The 23769-nt window shown below is 35.9% G+C and overlaps 1 protein-coding gene across 1 annotated transcript in view; it reads right to left on the bottom strand.

The window, feature by feature from the left end:
* The window catches only part of LOC104279527 (voltage-dependent calcium channel subunit alpha-2/delta-3), a gene marked incomplete at its 5' end in the record, with an annotated part of 93885 nt that overhangs the window by 63511 nt on the left and 6605 nt on the right, over positions 1–23769 (bottom strand). The window contains 8 exons of the mRNA XM_009876839.1: positions 14871–14951; positions 15520–15641; positions 17076–17171; positions 18783–18876; positions 19669–19766; positions 19920–19965; positions 21755–21822; positions 23697–23758. Of these exons, the coding sequence (XP_009875141.1) occupies positions 14871–14951; positions 15520–15641; positions 17076–17171; positions 18783–18876; positions 19669–19766; positions 19920–19965; positions 21755–21822; positions 23697–23758 (667 nt within the window). The remainder of the gene's footprint in view (positions 1–14870; positions 14952–15519; positions 15642–17075; positions 17172–18782; positions 18877–19668; positions 19767–19919; positions 19966–21754; positions 21823–23696; positions 23759–23769) is intronic.

Raw genomic sequence — 23769 nt, forward strand, 5'->3', positions numbered from 1 at the left:
GTCATCAAGCCACAGGCCTATTCGTAGTGATATTATACACTCCACTGCCTCCAGTCACAGCCCAGGATAATCGGAATCCATGTTCAGAGTCATCTGATCCTGCAAAAATTGACACAGCATAGCTAATAATCCACCAGAAATCAGAAACTGTACTGGATTTAAAAAAGCAGCTTTATTTTTGTGCCTTGCATTTGAGGCAGATTAAATAAATGGAAAAGGCAAGGCTCTCAGGTCATTATTTGTATGTTACAGCTGTCCAGCTAGAGTTGACTGACACTCTTTACATGGCCTGTTGACTGATTAAGAGGCAGAGTGACTCTGAGGGTCATAAAGGGACAGGGGAAGGCAGGGGGGAGATTGTGATGAAGAAAAAATCAAAAGCAACTAGAAATAGTTGCACTTCTACAGAAGCCACAGATACTATCTAAAAAAGCAAACAAAATTCCCGCAGAAAGGAAACTGGATGAGCACATCACAGTTCTGAAGTGGGAGTTGGAACAAAGTGTTAGTTACTGTTCTGCATCAGAGAACTTGACTGAATCTTCTGCAAGGTGAAGAACAAGCAAAGCAGAATGAAAGGTGAGCTACTGAAGCATTCTAACTAATAATGATTTTTTTTTCTGTTCTCTAAGTATTTCCTTGCTGAGCACTGTTTATTTTAACTCTACGGTGGAAGCTGTGTCTCAGCTTCTGAAGCCAAATGTTGCAGAACAACGTGATGAACTGAAAGCAGTACTTACCTTGCTTGCAAGATTGTTGAATTCTTTCAAGTGAATTCTACCACACAGAATTCAGCACTGCAGAAGGTTATGCATAATTTTAATACACATATAATCTTATTTCTGAGTGAAGAATGAGTAGTTTATGACCTAAACTGTAGTCTCAAAATAAAACTTTCATTTATACATTTTTCGTATTCAATGTTATAATTGTATGCTGTTATGCCTTTAATATGGTATTCTCTACTCCTAACACCTCATGTCTGTAAGTCAATAAGCAGTATATATCTTTTAACTTCCGAAGATTTCAAGTAGTAACTGGCCAACATGTTTTTCATTTTGAAATAGCAAATAGTAAAAATTATTTGAGACATCTCAAAAACAACGTTATGAAAGAATTTATTATTCTGACTTTCTTCAGTCAAATAGAAGTTAGTTATTCAACACCGCCTGATCATATTGTTTTCTTTTCATGCAGTGCATACGAACATAGATTTAAATGGCATCTTGTTTTCAAAGTAAAATCACTAGCAAGATATGAAAGGTAAAAAACAATATTTTTTTTCAGTTAAAATTGCTCTGAACATCAGGGAAGAGAAGATAATTATAAATACTAAATATTACTAAGCACTCCTGTCAACTCATTTATCTTTTTAACAACTTCTTGACAAATGTTTACTGACTGTGTAGAAACCTGCATCTATGGAAGTACAGCTGCCTTTTAGATAAGCGAATTAAAGTGATAACTATAAACATAGATATTTTAAAGAACAAACGTACAGAATCCAGATTGCTGAAAAAGTATTGTTAACTGCTTTTATAGCAACATTTTTGAAGTTATTGTTTTCACAGCACATTAACTTAATTCTTTTTAGGTAGTACGATTAGTAAAAACACATTTCTGCTTGCAGTTCTTTTGACAAAAGGTGACTCAAAGTTGTTACTACCATAAAAAGAGAAACATTCCAATTTAATAATTTTAGAAACTGTCACATTCCTTTCAAACATCACTGCTCTCCTGATGGCAAATCCTCCCGAAAGATAGAGCCATGGGAAGTACTTCATTTTAAGAACATTTGTATACCCTTTGCCCATGTTAATGGCCTGTATCCTGCCAAAAGACAAATATTTTAAACCCATTTAAAATACTCTTTTACTTCTAATACAGGTAACTGGCTTTTGGTTTTGAGTGTCATCTTGTTACTATATGCAGTTCATGGATGTCCTGACAAATGCCTGTGCTACACAGCTTCAAAGACTGCAGACTGCAAGAACAGAGGATTTACTGAAATTCCTGCCCGTCTACCTCCTGAAATTCAGATACTGCAGTTGCAGAACAACCGTATTTGGAGAATCAACCAAAATGCATTCACTGGAACACCGTTGCTCAAAATCTTAGACTTGTCTAACAATTCTCTCTCAAGTTTGGCACCAGGTGCTTTCCAAAAATTACGGTATCTACAGGTTCTAAACCTAACCAGAAATTTGATTCATTACATAGAAAACAAGACTTTCAGTTTCCTCCCACACCTAAAAGAACTGGACTTGTCATCCAACAGCATTATACGTTTGCCTGAGACTTTTGGAAACAGCACAGGGAACATAACGTTGCTGTCGGTGAAGCATAACAAACTTCAGAAAATGGAAAGAAGCTTCCAAACCTGAAAGTCGTTCTTTTCAAAGATAATCTCTGGCAATGTACTTGTAATGTCTTTGGTCTCAAACTGTGGCTGGAGAGTTTTTTATACAGAGGTAAGGAATTCTCCTCATTGCACACAAGAACATATAACCAGCACCTAACTGATCTTCACTGCTACGGCTTGACAATTTACCCCACACCTTCAATCATCCCCTCAGATAAGGACACGGAAATATATTCTTACACATGGGTCAAAATATAGGCATTTCTGTAAATACAGATGTCATAGAGGAACTTTATACTAGCAAAAAGAGAGAAGGTTAAACACACAAAATTGCATAATCTGTACACATAAATTCTGGAAGTATGTGTAGTGTGTGCATGCATATATATCCACACTGATATATATAACAAGTATACTTGTGCACACACACTTGCCTTAATTCTACTAATATATTTTTGCTAGAAACAACCTACTATTCAAAAGCTATTTACCAGATGCACGACAGTAGATCAAGACAGACATCAATGCCAATCTAATTCTAGAGAAATCCGGATTCTAATTCCTCTGTGAAGTGTCACTTATTAACTATTTAAAATTGTAAGAATACTTTATCCAAGAAACATGGTACACCTTGGACAAGTTTACTCTTGCATAGCATTGCTTCCCAATTTGTTGTTAGCCAGAGGAGCTACTAAATTCATTGAAAATTTCCCAACAGAAATGTGTAATTCCATCACACAGGGAAAAGTGAATTTTATAAATAAAAGTAATCTCATATTTTGGTCACAACTGCTTTAAAAAATATTCATGAGTTATGCTGTAGAAAAAAGAATGATTTCATTCTAAAGGAATTAAGTATTAAAAGAAATTAATTTATTTCTCTCAGGAGGTATTATCAGTCTGAAAATTTAGAACAGCAGGGCAATTTGCTTTTCTGTAAATCAGGCTTTGAAGCTTGCATGCGATCACCCTGCTGGTTACCTATCTGTACACGGAAGTGGTACGAAGCGTGCTGCAACCCACCGTACATGAAGACGGTCCACGTTGCCCGCAAATGAAGCGACTGCCATTTTCAGGCATCAGAGCTCTGCAGGCCAGCTGCAAAGCCACTGGCTATGCAGGGACACAAGCAATACAGGAATGGTCTTCGGGTAAAGTCACTGCCAGAAACAACCTTTCAGAAAAGACAAAAGGCTAAACTCCTCTCAGGGTTAAAATCTTAATATTCTTGACTCATAAAATATTACATTATCCCAGCGCTTCAGTTGTATTATGCTGCAACCATTCCCTACAACAAATTTCAGTGGGGGTTCTGACTTCACTGTGCAGAAGAATACAATAATCTAAGATAAACATATCAGATTATCCTAATTATGCCAGCAGCATAAGTATTGTAATTTATTTTAAAAACTAACATTGTTTAGAAACTCAGTGATGCCCTTCCATGTTTCCAAACATTGCATAGTTTACTTAAATGCACTGATATGGAAATTACAAATTCATTTTTAAAGGAAGCCCAAATACTATTGTTCTCTTCTGTGTTCATATTTCCCTAAAACTACTTGTGTGAACCACATAAAGAAAAATTAGTTACACTGCACATTAATCTTTCCCATTACTTATGTTGTACACTTAGGATAACAAGAGTGCTGTGGCTCTACAGATACTTCTTGCAAGTCCTAACAAAACACTGCTAGAGATGGAACACTGCCTGAATTTAAAAGTATTGACTGTTGTGCCCAATATAATTCCAAAAGATACTAGTATTTTTAGCTGAATCCAGCCCAAGGAATTGACATTTGTTGCACGCTCAGAAGCAATTACAGAGAATGCTTTAATTCAGGTGAGACTCCAGTCTTCCCTTCCAAGCACACAGATTCAGTTACATAAAACCATAAAAGGATCACATTTGCAGGAATTGCAGTTTTATCTATATCCACATTCAAACAAACACATTGGCGGCATCTGGAAACATACTTTGGGTTTGACTAGCAAGCCAAGCTGCTGTGCTCATATCTATCTTGGAATATCATCAATATTTGTGGAGTAGTCTCCAGGTGTCAGCTACCCAAGCTGTGTTCACTACTTTCTGAGATAACGTCCTTTCAAGGTGAAAATTTCTAAGCCTGGTTTAAGCTGAAATGTGGATTATTTTGGATAGACAAGAGAAAGAAAGTTAATCTGATTTGATTAGTTAATTTTTTAAAATATGTAAACATTGGTTTTGGCCTTGTTGAATCCTTGACACACTATACCCCTAAATCCGTGATGTACAGTCTAATTAGAAACCCAAAGGCTACGCCTGGTGTGTGTTCCTCTACATGCTGAGGAACAACTGTGTGATTTACCAGGACTGAGGCTCCCTCCTTCACTTGCTAAAAACAGCCCTTGTGAGAGAGCAGAAGTTGGTGCTAAGCAATCATGAAATTTACCATTTGGGCAGGGTAATAATTATTCTTAATTCTTTCAGATCTCTGTGTATTTTCTTATCATGAGCCTTGCTTCAAAAAGTGGCTCAAGTATACATACAACTTACTGAACATTCTTTGCTTCATTACAGTTAGCATATGATGCCAGAACAATGAATATTTCATGGAATAGTTCAACCAAGTGAGAAATCTTTACTAAATATATTGTTTCCATTTCTCTTTATAAAGAGAAGTAATGGTATGTATTTGAATTGAATTAATTTGCTATTAACAATACTTCTTTGTTTTCACCTACCGTTTAGTTCTTACTTTTATATCACTGTTGGTTCTTAGTTTCCCATGAAGAAAATCATTGATAACTTAATTCCTGATGCATTGCTTCTTGAAAATTATTGTCTTACATGAGTGTTAAAGTGTAATAATGTCACCATTGATCTAACTGGGAAAAGATCTTGAAGAAAAATAAAGACAAATCGCTAAAGGTATAAAGTCAAAGCTGATGACGAATTTACTTCAGGTTTCTGTTAATTTTACATTAGGCTATTTCAGAAACCACCAAATCTTAAGATCATAAATCTCCTTTTTTTACAGGAGGAATAAGCGATGGCATTATCTGCTCAACACCAGGGATTCGGAAGGGAAAGGACCTCCTCAAGGTTCCCTACGAGCTGTTTGGGGCATGCCCTCTAACAACAGCTCACGTCCATCTGGCTAGCATTCATCACCACAGCTTCGAGCACAGAAGTTCTCTGAAGCACGTTCATCACAGTGAACACGGGGAGATGAGCCGGACAAACTGTGAACCCAAACCAAAGCCAAGGCCTGTTAGTTTGCGTCATGCAATTGCCACTGTAGTAATAACTGGAGTTGTCTGTGGAATTGTGTGCCTAATGATGTTGGCAGCTGCTGTTTATGGTTGTGCCTATGCTGCAATTACTGCTAAATACCACAGAGAACATTTGGCCCCCATCAAACAGCATAGGACTCCTGAGGAAAAAGAGCCATTTGAGAGTTCCTTGGCTTGAGTTAATTCTGTCTTTGGTTTCTTGAAAATAAAACCCTTACTTCAGTTGGGAATATAAATAGGATTGAACTAATAGTTATTGCTGTTTGGGGTTTTTTTTTGCTTTTTCACATTATTTTTTAATGTAAATATATTCTTTCAAATATATATTAAGAGTTTATGTAGAAGAATGTAAGTTTTTTTGTATTTTGTGTATGTATATTCTGAAGCCACTATTTAAGGCTGTTTGAGATAATGAAATCTTGATGTAGCCACTTTATTGCATTCCCCATTATTAGCTCTTGATGTAGCAGATAAGTTTTGGCACAGCTACAGTCAGTAGCCAATGTGAGTAAGCTTCCTGCAAGGAAAAATACAAAATAGCTACATATGACTGACTGTACTTTAAGATCTTAGAATGTATCCAGAAATACAATCCTCAGTTTTAGAAGCAGCCAGTCTATGCACTGCTATTGATAACTTAAACGTGTTTAAAACACCTCCAGATACACTTTTCCATCTTCCAATCTGCCCTGGAAGACAACAATTAAACATTACATTCATTATCTAACTTGGAAAATCAGAAGTACTTAAACTATAACATACCATTTTAAAATTACTTAGTAGGGAAGAAAGAAGAAAGCAGAGAAAATGCTGAAGAAAGAAGAAACGCTACACTTTCTGACACAAGCACTGAAATGAGCACATATAGCATATATGAAGAGACTCTACCCATTATTCTGCTGACCTACATGCTTACTACAGCCATTTCTGAAACTTACTCCCAAATCTACACATAAGTGACCATTTCGCAAATATCAGGACTGCAGATGTAGCTCGCATCAAAGTGCTGCCCTTCAGTACAGAGGATAATATAGTTGTATGTTTACATGTTCTCTTTCAGAGAGAACACTCAGCTGAATTCATTCAAGGGTCCACTCTAACTTTTTGCAACACAGTTCTGCCATCAGAGGAAATTAGAGTCAAAACCCATTGAGTGTAAGTTTAGAACAGAAATAATATTTTGAATGTGCAAAAGTATTGTTAAAATAATTCTTAGAAATTATTTTAAGGCAACCAACAGAGATCAGCTACTCTACCATTTGAAAGAATAGACAAAATACCTCTGGGTTATTAGTGCCAGATGTTCAGTGTGTTTTCTACATCTCTACAGTGACAGGGTTAAAGACCTGCCTGGGTAGCTAATGCATAAATCAAAGAGTTTTTCTTACGATCTATCCTAAATCTTTGATGAAAATCTTGCCAGTGTATTCCACTGGGCAGAAGACTTGACGACAATGGCTGAGTAACATTCAGCAATAAGGGCAAAAGGAAGCTGTCCTGTGGCATTCAGAGACCTCCGCTCTCTTTCCAACAGATGGATTTCAAGATCAAGGTCTGTAGCTATTCTAATAACAGCTTCAACTGAGTAATGGGCTATATGGCAGGAGTCACATAACCCTTGCTCTTATCTACTTAGTAATAATTGCAACCTGAATATTAAAGCCCATTCCTGCCTCTGCAGTTACTTTCATGTCCAGAGAAAATTAAGCATCTCGGTCTTAATCTAAACCTAGCAGACACTGAGAACAATCAATTACTGTGTGTCCCATTTTTTTAAAACTGCTAAGTACTTCACGTTGTTATTATTAGGCTCTCTTCATTCTGTCCTGAACTAAACAAACCAAGCTGTTTGAAATTCTCCTGTAAGACCACATTCTCCAACCCTTCTTTTTTTCCACTGCATACCCTGGAACCTTTTCATTCACATTTTAAAATGGAATACTCTAGCCAGGGTACATTACTTCAGCTAAGACATCAGCAGCACAGAATTTTTAGAATATTTATATTCAGGCTCTTTAAATGTGATCTCTTGATGTTTCTCAGAAACAAGTTTGCTTTTTTTACCTTTTCAATATTCAGTAAAGCTTAATGAATAATCTATTTTCAGAGCTAAGTCAATTGACTACAGAGATTTACATTTTCTACTTAGTGCAGTAACATTTTAGAAGGCAAAACACAATTTTTCAGGTATACTGAAGTAACACCAAATGGATCTTATTGCCCCTGGGCCAAAAAATTAGTTCAGAGCCACACCAAATCAGTGCTTTTCTACAGTGACAACCTGAAATAAGGACACTTGCCCTCACACTGCAGACCCTAAGATGAAAGCTAATAAACCTCTGACCTCCAGAGAGATTTCTCCTACAGTGTTTCTAATAGGCTCAGATAGAACAATGCAGCTTCCAATGCAAATAAGTTTACATTTCTCATACCTTCAAGCAAATCAAAACCAAGAACTGACTTGATATTTCCTAGTCAGGAATAACCAGAACATCTAGTCCTTAAAAAACAGTCCTAGCAATGAAAACCTTGGGCACAACATCATTTAAAGAAACCCTTTCCAAGTCACACTTCAGATGCTTCAGGGATTTTCATGCACACATAAGGCTGTAAATTGATATGGAGTTCTGCCAGAAAACAGAGTATTTCATATTTCCATCAGTTCGCTGTGCTGTGGGAGCAAAGCAAGACAACCCATGCAAAATCTGATTTCTGCTAACTTGCTATTTCCTAAAGAAAGGAAAAAATACTCAAACAACAAAAATCCCAACAAAAAATCCAAGAGGAATTTTTCATTTGCAGTTTATCAGACAAATTCCAGTTATTTATGATAAGCTAATAGCAGACATTCAACAAAGTATTTATTCAATTGCTTAAATTAATAAATGCAGAATTATTTTTCAGTAAAGAGAATGCTGAACTACTGGAAAATAGAGTTAAAAGCCACAAATTATTGTCCATAACTATTACTGACTAGAGCAAGTGGAAGACTGCATCTAGGGATTCCCCACAGAACTGCCCTTAATTTGTAAAGCTTAGCGATGGACATCTGCCACTAAAATAAGTTGTCTGCACAGATTTATTTTTCAGATAAAGGTTCCTGAGAAAGCTTTGTTGTTTTTCCAGCAATCTCATGAGAGGTATTACAGTGAGCACAGTATTTTTTTCTAATCTCTGTGAAAAAAACTCTATCCCCCAAAGTCAACAAAATATCAGGACACACTAAGTTATTTGCAAAGACAGAGGAAGTACACATATTGTTGTATTCCTGTTTTTCCTACAGATGCTCACCATATTACTTTGTTTTCAGAGGCTTTCTAAGATTTCCATTTGGAACAGAGATAAAAATCTACAACATGCCAAGGTTCTTTACAGAAAACATCCTTAGTATCTCTACTGAAAGAAAGCAAGCTTAAACTAAAACGCACTTGTTTGCCATATGTGTCTTTCCATCTACAGCCTGCAAAAAGTCAATCAAAAATCTGCTTCATTATTCCCTAGTAATACAATGTCCAAACAAAACCAGGATCCCCCTTCTTGAATATCAAAGCAGAAGATTCAATGACATTATACATAGCTTATCTATCATTAACAACTTTAACAAAAAAAATTACCAACTGTTGCCTATTAATAACCATTTATCTTTTCTGGCCAGAAGACAAAGAAATGCAGGCTTTAGTTAAGCATCCAGAGAGTACCGTATGCCTACTTTCACAATTTCTGTCTTTGAACTTGGCTGAAAGTGGCATGGTCGTAATAATAAGAGTACTTCCTGGGTTTGTATGACCTGAAATGTGACTGTACGTTCCCCAGATGAGACAGGCAGCAGAATACTTTATGCAATTTACTATACAGGTTAATACTATACACGTTAGGATACTGCTGTAACTCATCTGTCAGAGTCCCAGATTTTCCAACAAGTGCTGAGGAAAATTCAAGAATTAGATATATGAGGGTTAAATTCTTAAGCCAGTACTAGCAGAGAACTATATTAAAAACCCATGTTATGCAATTATTCTGGACTCTCATTCTGTATGGTAAAATGAATTGAGAACAAATACAAATGAATACAAATGTGCAAATGATTGTAAATCCACCATCTGAATTCAGATTCCCTGCTCAGTCAATGGAGAGAGGCAGGATTTTACCACATGCTCCGAGGCATTCTGTGGAGGAGCTTACCTCTCACCAGGTATTACCTACAAACCTTGTTTTCTAAGTCTATGAGTTGTTAAGGTTAGACTGTACAAATACACATTTCAATTTTTCTGAAACTGAAGACATTAGGCTATATAAACTAATACTAGATTTATGAATGCAAAGATAATATTCAAAATGAACAAGAAACTCTGGAAAAACATAAAGTAGTGGTTTTCCACCAAAGCATGAAAAGCATTTTGAGGGATTTACTAAATGCTACTGCTGAATATAATCTTCTGTGGCTTATAATGTGGAGTAAAGATTAAGTAAATCACTGTCTTGCCTGACAAGGAAAACATCTATTTTAGACCGCTTCAAAAATTTGGTTGGTGTGTCATTACGGTGACATATTCATTTTCCTTTAGGCCTTCACACTAAAATGCAATTTTATAGATGGTATCATAAACTTTAAGAGCTGTGTGTGCCAGTGACACTTGCTTGAATGTTTTTAATAATACAGTAATACCAAAGCAATACATGTGAGAAAAAGGGGGGAAAAAAAAGCATAAGCAGTGCAGAGCAGATGTATTTCCGTACTTGTGTAACAACAGCAGATTTAACTGTCTGTGCAACATTTACATTATCTGCCACTCCTAGAAATATCAGTAGTTCAAAATACTTTTGATTAAATTACTGGGAGTCACTTTTTTCAAATCATGTTCTGGGATCTTTTTCAAAGAGATATGCATGTAAACTCCATTTGAATTGACTCAAAAAAAAACTGAATGGAAAGTTCAGGTCATGTATATACGATTATTATCACATACAAAAGACATAAAAACCGTAATTCCTCGTTTGTATAAAAGTATTTTTGGTAGAAGCATTTAAAATCAAACTGTTAGTGAACAGAAGGTTAGCATGCCTTTTCTTCAGATTCAGTAACACCTCCTACATCTGACTACAAAGGCATGTTTATTATATCTTCAATGTATTTTAGTGTATATTTAAGCGTAAATAATAAAGACATAACATAGCACGCATGTTCTACACTTTTAGCAGAAATCAATACTAGATATTTCTTTTATTCTGCTAAGCAATATGGACATATTTCCTTCCAAGAAAAGTGATAAATTATTTCCATTAGTCCCACAGCATTGCTGAGTAGCACAGAACGGGGAGTAATCTACCACTTAACATGCCCTTGTGTTATGGCACCATCTACTACGGAATTAAATGCACTTGCCACGCATTTAAGCACAAATTCCCTGGAACCTTTCATGTCACACACCTTTATAAAGGCAAGCTACTATATAAAGATACAAATCATGGGTGGCAGAAAGTATCTACCATTTTCTTTGCAGCAGAAAATAACGTCTGTGAGGAAACTTTGGCTATCCATGTTCTGAAACTAACAGTAAATCCATTCTCTTGAAAGGACTACATACAAAGTATAACTATTATTCAACATGTTTGTGAATGGCAGAACCTGATGGGTCTGGCATTCTTACAAAAGCTATAGACTTTTTTTGGAATCTATGCCAAAGAGGAACCTGAGAGCGGCTGATCTTCAGGCCGTCTGAATGAGGAATGCTTAATACACAGAAGAAAAACCAAAGCACCAATCAAGAAGCTTGTAATTGTGAAGAAAAATAGAGTTCCTTCTGCACTGTTTTTTTCTTTTCTGTCTAAACAGGAACTACTGCAATCTTTTTATGTAGATTCAGTACAAAAGAATGAGTCAGGGTAGATTCACAGAGCTATGGCAACGTTTGAATGAGACATCCGAGGCAATTATTTTTCTTTGATAGAAAATGACTGTAAAGATGCCTTTACATAAGAAGAACATGGATTTCTTTCCTTTTCAAAATTTCGCTGAAAAAGAGAAATCTTCGGATTACTCTCTCTAATTTAGCTACACTGAGCTTCTGTTAATCTACTATTTCAGTTGACATAGAACAATGAGGGCTTGCTTCTTGTCAGAAGCTATAGGCCTGACTTGTATTGGTAAAGCTTTTTATGTTTTTAAAATTAAAACATTATTTGCTTTTGACTGAGAGACCACAGAAACGCATGTGTGCAGGGAAGACTCATTTAGTGCTTTCTATGTCCTAATTTCAACTTTTATAAACAGGAAATCCAATACAAAAGAGATCAGATATAAAGTATTTTGGTAGGAAATAAATATAAAATTGTTTTATATATTCCTCCCTCCTACTTTGGTACCATAGAAAAAAAAACTCCCTTGCATTTCTACATTTTTATCAATAGGTGGCAATAGTAATAAAAAACCCCACCTGTGTTTCCTATCTAGTTCTTATATCTAGTTATATATAATAACTATTTTCTACTGCAATGTTTCCATCGTAGAAGTAACAGGCTGGCAGCATTCAAACTGGGTTCCAGACTAGTGCCATATTTTATATGGTCATTTTTTCAAATCTATGTACTTCAGTCCTGGCAACTGACTACATAGCCATTTTTAGAATGAAAAGACTGTGATATACAGACACTCAACAATCTTTCTGATCTTTAAGATGTCCATCTTTGTCACTGAAAGGAACACTGATTGTACATGAATCTCAAGGAATTTCAAGACTAGGGTGATTCTACAATTTTTGGATCACGTTGACAAGAATTAAAAAATTAAATTCCACCATCTTTTATTCTCCTTCACATGGTAATATGAACTGTTTGAAGGAATTTAACATTTCAGGGTAACCTTGATAGGAAACATGGTCATAGAGAACACTAAGACAAAGCAATTTTGAGCATAAATGTGTTTGCTTTAATCTAAAGAAACCTCCGCATTCAGTAATATTGACCCTTTCTCTCCTCGAAATAAATTGAAATCTGTAAATAAAAAAATTAATACATAAGCATAGTAGCATCATATGAAAGATGAACCTCCTTCTTCCACACTTTCTATAGAAATTTGCATTCATTTAAGTAAAAAGACCACAATCTCAACTGAAAGAGGAAGGAGGGATTTTAAAAACAATAATGTATTTCTTTGCCAATAAGCAAACATGTTCTTACACTGAACTGGAATTACCAGCTACAGATGGTGAAACAGAAGCAGCAACACTCAAGTTCTTTGTAGTAATAGTCTGGAGACTCACTGATTTTAGGATTTTCTGCCTCTACTAAGGAGCTGAGCCTTACTTGTAACTTTAGATTTGCATATGAAGTCTGCTATAACTGACGATTTTCTAAAAAAGGATTGGAAAAAAAAAGAAGAAATTTTGCAGATTTGGTTTTGTTCCTTTTTTTCCCTTCTGGGCAGGTCTAACTCAGGTTTCCATTTCATAATAATGTTCTAGTTTCTCTCTGCCAGTTTTAAACTCTTGTAGTGATCTGTAATAAACAACATTCTGGCACAGCTTTATTTTCAGTCAAATCCCTCTAGGGATTTTACATGAAATGTGTATCCTGTCCTGCTGCATCTGTAATCCACTCAGACCAAATGGGAATGAGGAATACTTACTTCACACAAATTATAATGAGACATTTTGGCTAAATTTGAACTTCAGTGTAGGTATTTGAAAATTCAAACTCCTCTCATTTACCACTGCTCCAGTTTCTGCCTCCAAATCAATTTTGCTTAGAATATTGTCAACCTTACAATAAAACCCAGAAATTTACCTAGATGCTGTGTGCTTTTTTCAAAGTTTTTTGACAGAAAAAGTAGGACTGACAAGTCACAACTTAAAGAAGACAAAAATAACACATCTATCTGTTTGCCTACAAATGGCTGTAGCTGACTGGTGACACTTTCATGGAAAATGATTTTGTACACATCCAAAGAGGCCTCCTCCCATGCCACCCTCAACCTACCAGAAAATTAAAGCACGCAACCATACAAGAGGAAAAGGAAAAAATATTCAAAGCAAATTCTTAAAAATGCTTCATAATGAAAAAGAATATCTAGCACACAGTTTGTAAAGTTTACAGTAATAAAAGTAAAAAAAAAAAGCAGTGATTTGCATCAGAATGTAAATATGCTGATTGTACTTTTCATGGCACTATGCTTTTACAGTTATCATGGAAATATTTTACATGTTTTGGTATTAAAAAGCTTTAAAGATTCTGTCTTTATTTTAGAAAGTATGCGATCTAAGTAATTTTGAATGTTCAATATTAAACATAATTATTGGGGAAATTGAAGTAATATCTGCCTCTCTTTTTTGCAATTAATACCAAAAAAATATGGTGATACAGTATTAGAGTTGGTAATGTGCATTGCCTCCTGGAAGTCAAAACTAAATTGAAAACACTAGTGAGGAAAGAATAAATTTTAGGATATAACTCTGTACATTTTACAGATTATGACAAACTGCATGATGAGCCTTTTGCTAGTTCCAAACAATGGCGCATTCTAGAAGCAACATGACAATTTTCCTCATTGTACAGTAAAAACTCTTAATTATATCTTCAGCAGTTTGCAGATATCTGCATTAACCTAAGTTTTTAATGCTGTTCTATGCTTTAACTGGAGTATGAAGTCATAACTAGGATTCCCCGATATGGAAAATTTCAGCAAGTTGTGCAAAGCGTACTCATAGAATCACAGAATCATAGAACAATTCAGGTTGGAAAAGACTCTTGGGATCATTGAGTCCAACTATTGACCCTAGACTACAAGTTCACCCCTAAACCATATCACCCAACACCACATCTAAACGACACTTGAACACAAACTGGAGTCAGAAGGGTGCTTCCCTATTGACTTTATAAAACCTACTGTTAGCAGTGGAGGTATGCAGTGTTTGAGAAAATAGATTAGAGTTTTCCCAGTTATTGGGCACAATTTCGCCCTTTCAGGATTGTATTTGCTGAATCTTACTGCATCTTAAATCATATTTTAAATAGGAGAAAAATAGGATGGTTCTTCTCTGTGGGGTATATACATAATTTTCCACGAGATAAGAGAGCTTGGTTTTTGACATAATAAACCATAACAGTTCTCTAAATTAATTAATTCTTCAAAGTCAGTTGATATTCTTACATTAAATTCCTGGTAATCCAAAAGTGAAAGTGAGGAAATCATAAACTGATTAAAAAAAATAACAAAAATAAACTACAACAATTTTACCTGCAACAACTGGAGATTTTCTGTCATCCAAAAGTTGAATAGCAGTACTGGCTGTCACTACGTTGCTTTTGTTTGCAGTTTCTGCAGGGTGTATTAAGAAGAAAAAAACCCAACAATTGAAATAACATATTGCAGAACGAAGAAATTGAGCTTTTTTTTCCCGCTTGGTTTGAAACAACAGTTCATGCAGATTTAGTGCCCAGAAGATATGACAGCAAACATCACGTTCTATGCATATATGCACTGCCATTTCAGAATTTCCCATCATCCCAACCACAAGCTTAAAGCTCTGAAATGAGTAATCAATTTCTTCCTTCTCTGCTAAAAGGAGCAACAAAGGTGACAACTGGTAGGGCTTCTCATTAATGTGGACACTTGCTCTGTTAGAGTTGTCTTGCTTAAAATATTAGGTTGTAAGTTTAAGCTGTGCAAATATTAAATGAAAACTGTTTCACCACATCTTGGGGTTTCACCTGGAACCCTGTAAAAGATGTACCTGGTCAAAGGACCAGTAAAGTAGCTGCAAATTTTGATACATATTTCAGATTAACCTGGAGATTAGCTGCAAAGCCCACTTGGTATTGACAAGCTTAGAATTCTTTCAGCATCATACATGCCTCAGCATTTAGAGAACGACAAAATTATAAACCTGTACTAAACGGGATTGAATAGACAAAGCTCCCAGGTATCTGCTCAGCAGCTCTTCTGTACCAGAGTGGAAAATGGTCAGCGTTAAAAATGTTCTCCTTATCTTCAGCTGTCAGGAAATCTCTTGAGAAAGAAAAGAGAAAGAAAATACTTGCTATTTGTTGCATGCATGACTCACAATATGTTTTAGCTTTGAAAGACAAGAAAAAACAAAATGCAACCTTCTGGGAAACAAAATGGTTTTTGACAATTTTTCTGATACCGTTTTGATCAACAAAAGGGTTAACTTTAGCCCCTAATAATTATTTCTGACACATTTAGAATTGCTTTTGTTGTGAGGGATGGAAAAAGTGCTAATGAAAACAGTGCCTCTACATACCACTAAAAACATTTGTACTGATGTGTACAAATAATTATGCTTAGTCTAAGAAGCCTTTTTCTCCTAGCACAATGCAAGAAGTGTGAACTGCACATAGTGGAAAAAGCACTGGAGATTTGGTTGTTTGTTGCCAGTAGAATTTGCTCTTAAGTAATGAAAAATGTAATTTAGCAGGTTGCTTTCAAAATAATAAGGTAAGGAGTAGTAGTGGACAACTACTTTATTTTTCAATAGTCTCAGGGAATGTTAACCAAGGAAAGTTTGTGTCAGTGAAAAGAGCAAGTATGGTCTCCACACTAGAGCTCCGGTTTGCTTTCTGACAGTAAGAAAGTGTAGTGGTACTGATCTCACCTTGTCAGGCTACTCACACTACAACAATATTTTGTTGTCAGATAAGCACCATATAATTTTATATTTAATAAACAGAGTTCATCATAAACATCAAGTGCAGATTTTCTTTTACATGCATATAGATTTGCCTGACATTATCAAACTGCTGCCTGAAAAAGTTATTAATTGTGAGACCTTTCTTTATAGCTCTCCATTTTAAGGGACCTGTACCTCCACTAGACTGCATCTTCTCCAAGAAAAATAGGAAACTCTTGAATGATGACATCTCCTCTCTCGCCCAGTCTACTTCTGTCACTTGGCTTTGTTTCAACACCAAAAAATCTTCCCACAACAATGATGCAAAATCTCTGAAAAAGCCTACAGATATTTTTTTATAGATGGGATAGCGGAAAAAAATCATCATCTGCAGATGTAACACGTTTGTAATTCTGCTCCAACGACTGAAGATGTGAGGCTACTCCCCAAGGGAGTCAAGGGAAAGTAAACGTATGGGCTACAGGTGTAAAACAGATCACTGCTCCAACCATTCCAGTTGATGAAAAAATCTAAGGGATCCTATAATATCTTTAAAATCATAGAATCATAGAATCATAGAATGGCATAGGCTGAAAGGGACCTTAGAGATCATCTAGTCCAACCTCCCTGTTATGGGCAGGGACGCCACCTCTCGACTAGACCAGGCAACACATGGGGACCGAGCGGGAATTTTCTATGTATTTCAGTGTGCCAGTGTAAAATCCTGGAAGAAACAGATGGGCTTCCTAAAAATAAACATTTTTTTTCCCTTCTTTTCTCATATGGCTGCCAAGGATAGCTTTGTTACTTACTGATTAGTAAGCTGTTCCGGACCCACAAACAGGTTGATACGAGATAGTCCAGTTCGTGTTCCAAGGAAGGCAACTTCCACTCCCTTGTCAGAGTTCCTGAAATAGAGCAGAACACAAGCAAAGATAACGTTTCCAGACAGTAAGCAGATAAAGCTATACTACTGGTCACAGAAAGTACAAATGTATTCATTTTTACAAAGATTATTTTAAATACAAATCCTTGATTTTTTTATATGCTGGTTTTTAAATTAAAGTCCCGTGGGTTTTGGAAAACATACAATGTAGAAAAGCTATTTAGACCAAGAGTCACCAAAAATTCAGAGATGGTAAATTTGGTAGCATTTGTGGGGAGGGAATATATTAAAGCCAGAGAATAAAAAGGTGTGGCATAGCTATATACCAATTATTTAATATAACCAGACACCCAGTGAATCAAGACAGGCAGGAATTCCCGATCCTGCTCCCAGTCCACTCAACATTTCTGTGGCACATTGATGCTTCAAGTCATAGGTGTGACTGTTGCTCAAGCAAGCAAAAACTAAGCTGGATTTAAACCACCTAGCTCAAATGGAGCTGCCATCAGGACAGGTTTCAGCCTCTAGACCTTAATCAAAAAATGTGGCAGGTAGCTCAGGCTGAACTCTGTTCCTGCATTGTTATCAGTACTAAACTTAAAATTAGTTCTCATATGGCTACAGAACTTCAGTCATATTACCACAAAAACAGGGACTACAGTCTTAGCCATCTTGCTGTCTCATACTTTATTCTTCAATAAAAGGCCTGTCTCATTAGTATAAATCAGAATATGGAACGAGATCACAAGCCTTCCACTAGCATCTTCCTGCAGCTGTCTTCCTTGTGTTTACTGGATCTATCATTTCACTGTGTAGGAGGATTCCAGGAAATCTTACGCCTCTATATAAATTCATCAATGTCTACAGTATATTAGCATGCAACAATTTCTTTATCTTCTAAGATGAGACTGGATAATTCTTAGATTGATGAATCTGATCCTGTCACATGGATTTTACTCATTCAGTATGAGCATGTGCTTTACAACATATTTTTTGGTTCAACTTTTAAAAAAACAGTTCAAATCTAGCAAAATCTCATCAGGATAATTTCCAGAATTGCCCTTCTACCATAGTATTTCATGCAAACTTCTAATCCTCTTTTCTCTAATATATCCAACATCTCATTACTTAATAACATAGATGAAGTAAAACATACAAACTCTAAAAAGGACCAGCTAATCTCCTGATTATCTATAACAGAAACCTAGATCCCAGTTAGTTCTGGGAAACAACTAAAGAAAAAAATCAAACAAAAAAAGATTGAAGAAATTAATTATTTTACCAGTGCAAGTTTTTCCATATATGATTTGTTCCAAGACAAATCACCAATTCCATCAACAATTTTGGTAAATTTTGCATTAAATTTCTCAAGTACTCTAAACCATTTCTTAGAAATACTCAGAACTGTAAGCTGCAGTTACTATATAATTTCATTAGTTATACCGTGAAAATTGGGTAACCTTACAACTAATCATCATGATGTACAGTGCAGCATAAACAGTTAACACTGACCTTAAAATTTGTGGTACTTAGGATCAAATGGCCAATACTTTCATGCATACCAGCTCACCAACATAAATATTAAAAGTTCACCCGTGACTGACACATAATGACTGACAGAAAGTTTGCTTACTCTGATTTATTTAATGCTAGACTGGTCCAATAAGCCTCAATTGGTGCACTCACGACTGCATCAAATAGAACCTCCTGGATCAATTCTTTATCACCTATTACAATATATTAAAATCAGTAAACATACATGCATACAGAGAACTTTTTTAGATGACTAAACAATTTTTGAACTGTATTTTGTCTGTGATATGTGTTCAACTTGCTGTACTATTAAACATTTACTACATAATATTATGTGGTATTCTTCCACAGTGCAGTTCTCATATATAGTTTCATTGCACTAGCAACAAAACCAAAAAAAATGATTCTCCACTTCATGTAACACCTTCATGTGCTTATTATCTCATGCTCTCATTTGCACATGGCATAAGGTTAAAGTAACCAAGTCTACTAACAGTCACAAAAGCTCTACATTTCTGCAAATAGACAAAATATGCACTCATCCATCTGATTTTTTTTTTATTGTCCTTTGCAGTTCAGAAATGCTAATTACATACGCATTCTCCCAAAAATACTCATGGAATATCTGGCATATGCTTTAGATGTATGACCCAAGGATTGATTCAGATCAGTCCTGTTTAACTTATAAAACCAGATGGAGCGATAATATTGCATAGTATAGCTACACCATCTGAACAGAAACTTGAACGTTTGGTTCAGGCATATTGTCTACTGCAACAGTCAGAAATTTGTATCATCAATATCTTGGCTGATACCCTGGAAGAAAGCTTAAATCCAAATGAAATTCCAAAGTGACATCAGCCAAGCAACCCAATCTAAATTTATCACTGGTTAAACTAAGTACCTTTGCATTAAGCAGAAGGTGCAGTAAAAGAGTTTTTAACTGGGCTATTTAACAAATATTGCATATTTAACAAAATACTTGCATTGGAGCAATGGCTCTTTTCCTGTGAGGTAGCGTTTAATTGCTTCTAACTGAGTCATTTGACGATGTTCAGGATGTAAGTCAGTGTTGCAATAGGACCTGTGAACACGTTGTCAAAACATTAAAATGTTAATATGTATAACCATGATCTCTCTTTGTCTTTGATCATAAAAAATAGGGCTTAGCAAGCACAAACCATATGAAACCAAGAAACGTAACAGACACCAATATCATGCTTTGTTTAAGGCTTACCATTCATCTGCTAAAGATACATCAGGGTGTTCTAAATCATGTAAACCTGTAACAGGAATAATAATGGGTTATTTAGGGAGCAGTCTGGGTAACAGATGGTTATTTACATATACTCAATAGCATAAACCCTTCCTTCTCAGAAAATGCATTATTACCACAACGTAATAAATCACAGTAAACTATGTTCAAATACACGTTAGGGTCTAACAAATCGGCAAAAGCCAATCAAAACTGAAATGGTAGGAAAAACGGTTTTTATGCCGATATGTTTAACTCACACAAATTACTCACATGATACATTTGAAGTTGAGAAGAAAACTTGAGCAGTGAGAATTACACAACGGTAAAAGACTCCTATTCCTACTCCTTCTTCTATTTGGCTAGTAAAGTTCCTTATGCTAAAACAGATAATTCTCATTTCATAAGAGCTGTTCTTTTTAAAAAGAACCCAACAACATTTCTTTAAAAAGAGCAATTCCCCCAAAACTAAGCACACAGCCCATGAACACAAACAGCAGTTTACAGGATCATTCAGAATAGGTTTATTGTACTAACAGGTCATGCAAATGCTTGTAAATAAGAATTGTGTCATTAGTTATACAGCACAATAGAAATGTACTATAGCAATTTTAAAAACTCTTCAATAGACGATAGACAATAAGCAAACAAGGTTCAGAAGGCAGAGTCTGAGTTTAAACCTCCTGAGTATGTAATAAACAATGAAAAGGAAGCCAGAAAGAGAACTATAATCATAGTTTTGGGGTGGAGGGTGAGGTGTCAGTAACAGAGAATCAGTGAAGGTAAGAGAAAAGGAACAGTTAGTTACGGTGATGTTAACAATTCTGGTGATGCATCTGGGAGGAAATATCAGACAGACTGGCTGAGATGTATGGCTGGATTTAAGAAAGTAAGTGAGAGGTAGATCGGGAATGGTTTGGAGAGTAAGCAGCTCCAGGTCTCCTCCTGTGCTGTCTTTCTATCTAGACATGTATTTGCTGTGCAAGTGACTCAAACTTTAAAGCACTTCTTTCCACATCCCTCCTGGGCACAGGAACATACTCATGTTCTGAAACACAGCTGAGGAACAAAGACTTGAAGAAATTACCTGTCTCATTTAACCTCCGTGACAAAACAAGAAGCAGAATTGGAAATGGAGACTTAAGCATAAAATCAGACAGTATTCATCTGTTGAAACATTTTTTTGTTTGGCAACTGCTAAAACTTCTCAATCCTTTATTCACTATTCTGAAATGCCTCTGCTCTTCCTTCACCTTCAGGAACCGTTGTTTCTGATCTTGTGGCCAGATTTTATCACCACTCACAGCTGACTCCTCTACTCATTTTAACAGTGGACTTACCATGAAGTAAAACCATAAAGAAGAATTGTTTCCCTGGTTACTTCTATTGTATTGTTATTATAAAAATGCAAAATGGAAAGCCCTGTAAACAACGCCCTAAGCAGTCACATCTCTGAAAGATTCCATAATGCTTATAGTCTATGAACAAAAAACCCATAGCCATTACAGTGCTCTTAGTGGTTACTTCATTCAGAAAACACAAATAATAATTAACATTGGACCCTGAGTGATTCTCTGGAACACTGAGGGAGGAGGACAGAAGATGATCCCCATCTAAAGAAGATTCACAAACAGTCTGAGTATGCTCAACAAAAATGAGAGGGGAACATCTCATGAAGTAAAATATCTTTAAAGAAAAAGAATAAAATAAAAATAATAATTCCCTTATGGAATCTGCAGGCAAATATACAAGCTTTAGATCTATCAAATCAACAATAAAACTACTGTGCAAAGAACTTGAGAAGGTAGATATCTTACCTTCTTCTACAGTTACATTCCCTCTAAAGAAATATTTTCCATGTCCTCTAGAGAGAGCCACACCTAAACTGTGCAGAGAAATAAAGCAGACCTTGAAATCTATGAGACAAACAATAGCAGACATTCAGAGCTATTTTCATTTCTAACATTCCCAGCTCGTGTTCTATGATTAACTTTAAAACTGTTTGTTTTGAAACCCTCTCTGATCGTATTTATTGTTCAACTAGCTGCTTCAATGCCACTTCAGTTCTGATGTGCCTGCAACAATTGGCTGTATTTATGTGTGCTTAGAGGTGCAGTAAACCATTATTCTCTGGCAAACTAATAAACGAGCCTCTCTAAGCTCACTGCTGTTCACCCAGCAAGAGATTTCTTCAGCTGAGCCTTGAACATGCCCATGGCCTTACAGTGGAGACTACGATTTTTTTGTAAATCAGACTAAGCTGTTGAGAAACTACATAAATCCGTGAATCAACAGTGGTACTGAGAGGAAAAGAATTCTGTATTTTACAACAGTATCATAACTTCTCTTGGACTGATTTTCCTGTGATTCATATTTTCAGTTAGTTTAACTTTCTTTCATTGACTTCACAAACTCTCAACAATTATATATACAGTTTTGGTTTGGTTTTTAGTCTACCAATTAAACTATTCAGGTTTAATGAACTGGCTGGGGGGATCCCTCCTCCTATTGAGCACTTACACAGAACAACTCTTGGCTTCCATTCATTCATGGGGATTGTATCAGGCTAGGAACCGGCCAGTAATCAGTAAGATGAAAATGCATGGGCTCATACTTCAAGTACATGTAGAGGCACCAACTCCATGAGCACACATGCAGTAATCAACAGCTCAGTCAGGAAACAGGCTGAATAGGAAATATTTTTGACACTAAAGCACGTATTTCACTCAGCGCTGCCCCTGCTGCCTTCCTGAATCTATACTCCTACCCACCAAAACCAGGTACAGACCATGCTGAAAAAGGCAGGACAGTTTTCCTACTATATTTCTGTCCTAAGAATCAGAACTCGCCCTGCAGGCAGATATATAGCCCCATAACTGTTTACTAAATAGGATAAGAATGTCAGTGCCACAAAAAAAAAAAAAAAGAAAAATAATCAAAACCCCCAAACCAAACAATAACAAACACCACAAAATAAAAGCAAAACAAAAATCCCACTGAGTTTTACCACCCATGTGTGAATCTCTTCGAGAATAAGCACATGCATTAGAGAGCAATGTGCCTGTATTTTCCCTGTGTGGAAATGCAGCTCTGTGAAATGGTTCCACTGAAGAAATTTCAGTTGAGTATTGCAACTATCAGCCTCCTGCTTTAAGCATAAGGTACAGTTAACATTCCTCATTAATGGATTACTTCTAATTCAAATATTAGCATTTTTAAAGTGACTTCCTGTCTTTCTTTTCTTTTGTTTTCCCCTCCTAGGATGCCTGCCAAAATAACAAGGCTGACATACTGAGTTTTAGCTGTACAAATACACTGAAGGTAGTTCAGAGAAACAAAATATCCAAACCTCAAATTGGAAGTGAAATACTATCTCATTTTACATTACATTTTTGTTGTGGAAAAAAATCAAAATGGGGCTCAATATGTAGTTACTTAAATGGATTATAGTATTTATAGCTCTCCAAGTATTTGCAAAAGCCTTTCGTTCAATGCAAACCTCAAGTGAATATTTTTTTAATGAAACGTAAGCCATGACAAACACTGTGAGTTTGCCTGTGTGAGCTTGCACAAAATTTCCATCCCTGGAAAAGCTGGGAAGGAATACTGGTAGCCTCCTTCTCCTTGCTATTTTCAGCATTGTCCAGGGATATTTCATTGTCAACTTTTGCTGATGAGCTTTTAATGAGTTCACAAGCCCTGTATAAATGCAAATCAAATGAGTCTGATGAAATGTCCATTTATTATAGTCAGCTCTACCTGAATGGAGTACCCTTGATGTCTGTATAATAGTAGTCATTTGTCATCACCAATACCCGCTTCTAGATTCAGA

This window comes from Apaloderma vittatum, unplaced genomic scaffold (genome assembly GCF_000703405.1).
Source record: "Apaloderma vittatum isolate BGI_N311 unplaced genomic scaffold, ASM70340v1 scaffold17189, whole genome shotgun sequence".
Classification (NCBI taxonomy): domain Eukaryota; kingdom Metazoa; phylum Chordata; class Aves; order Trogoniformes; family Trogonidae; genus Apaloderma; species Apaloderma vittatum.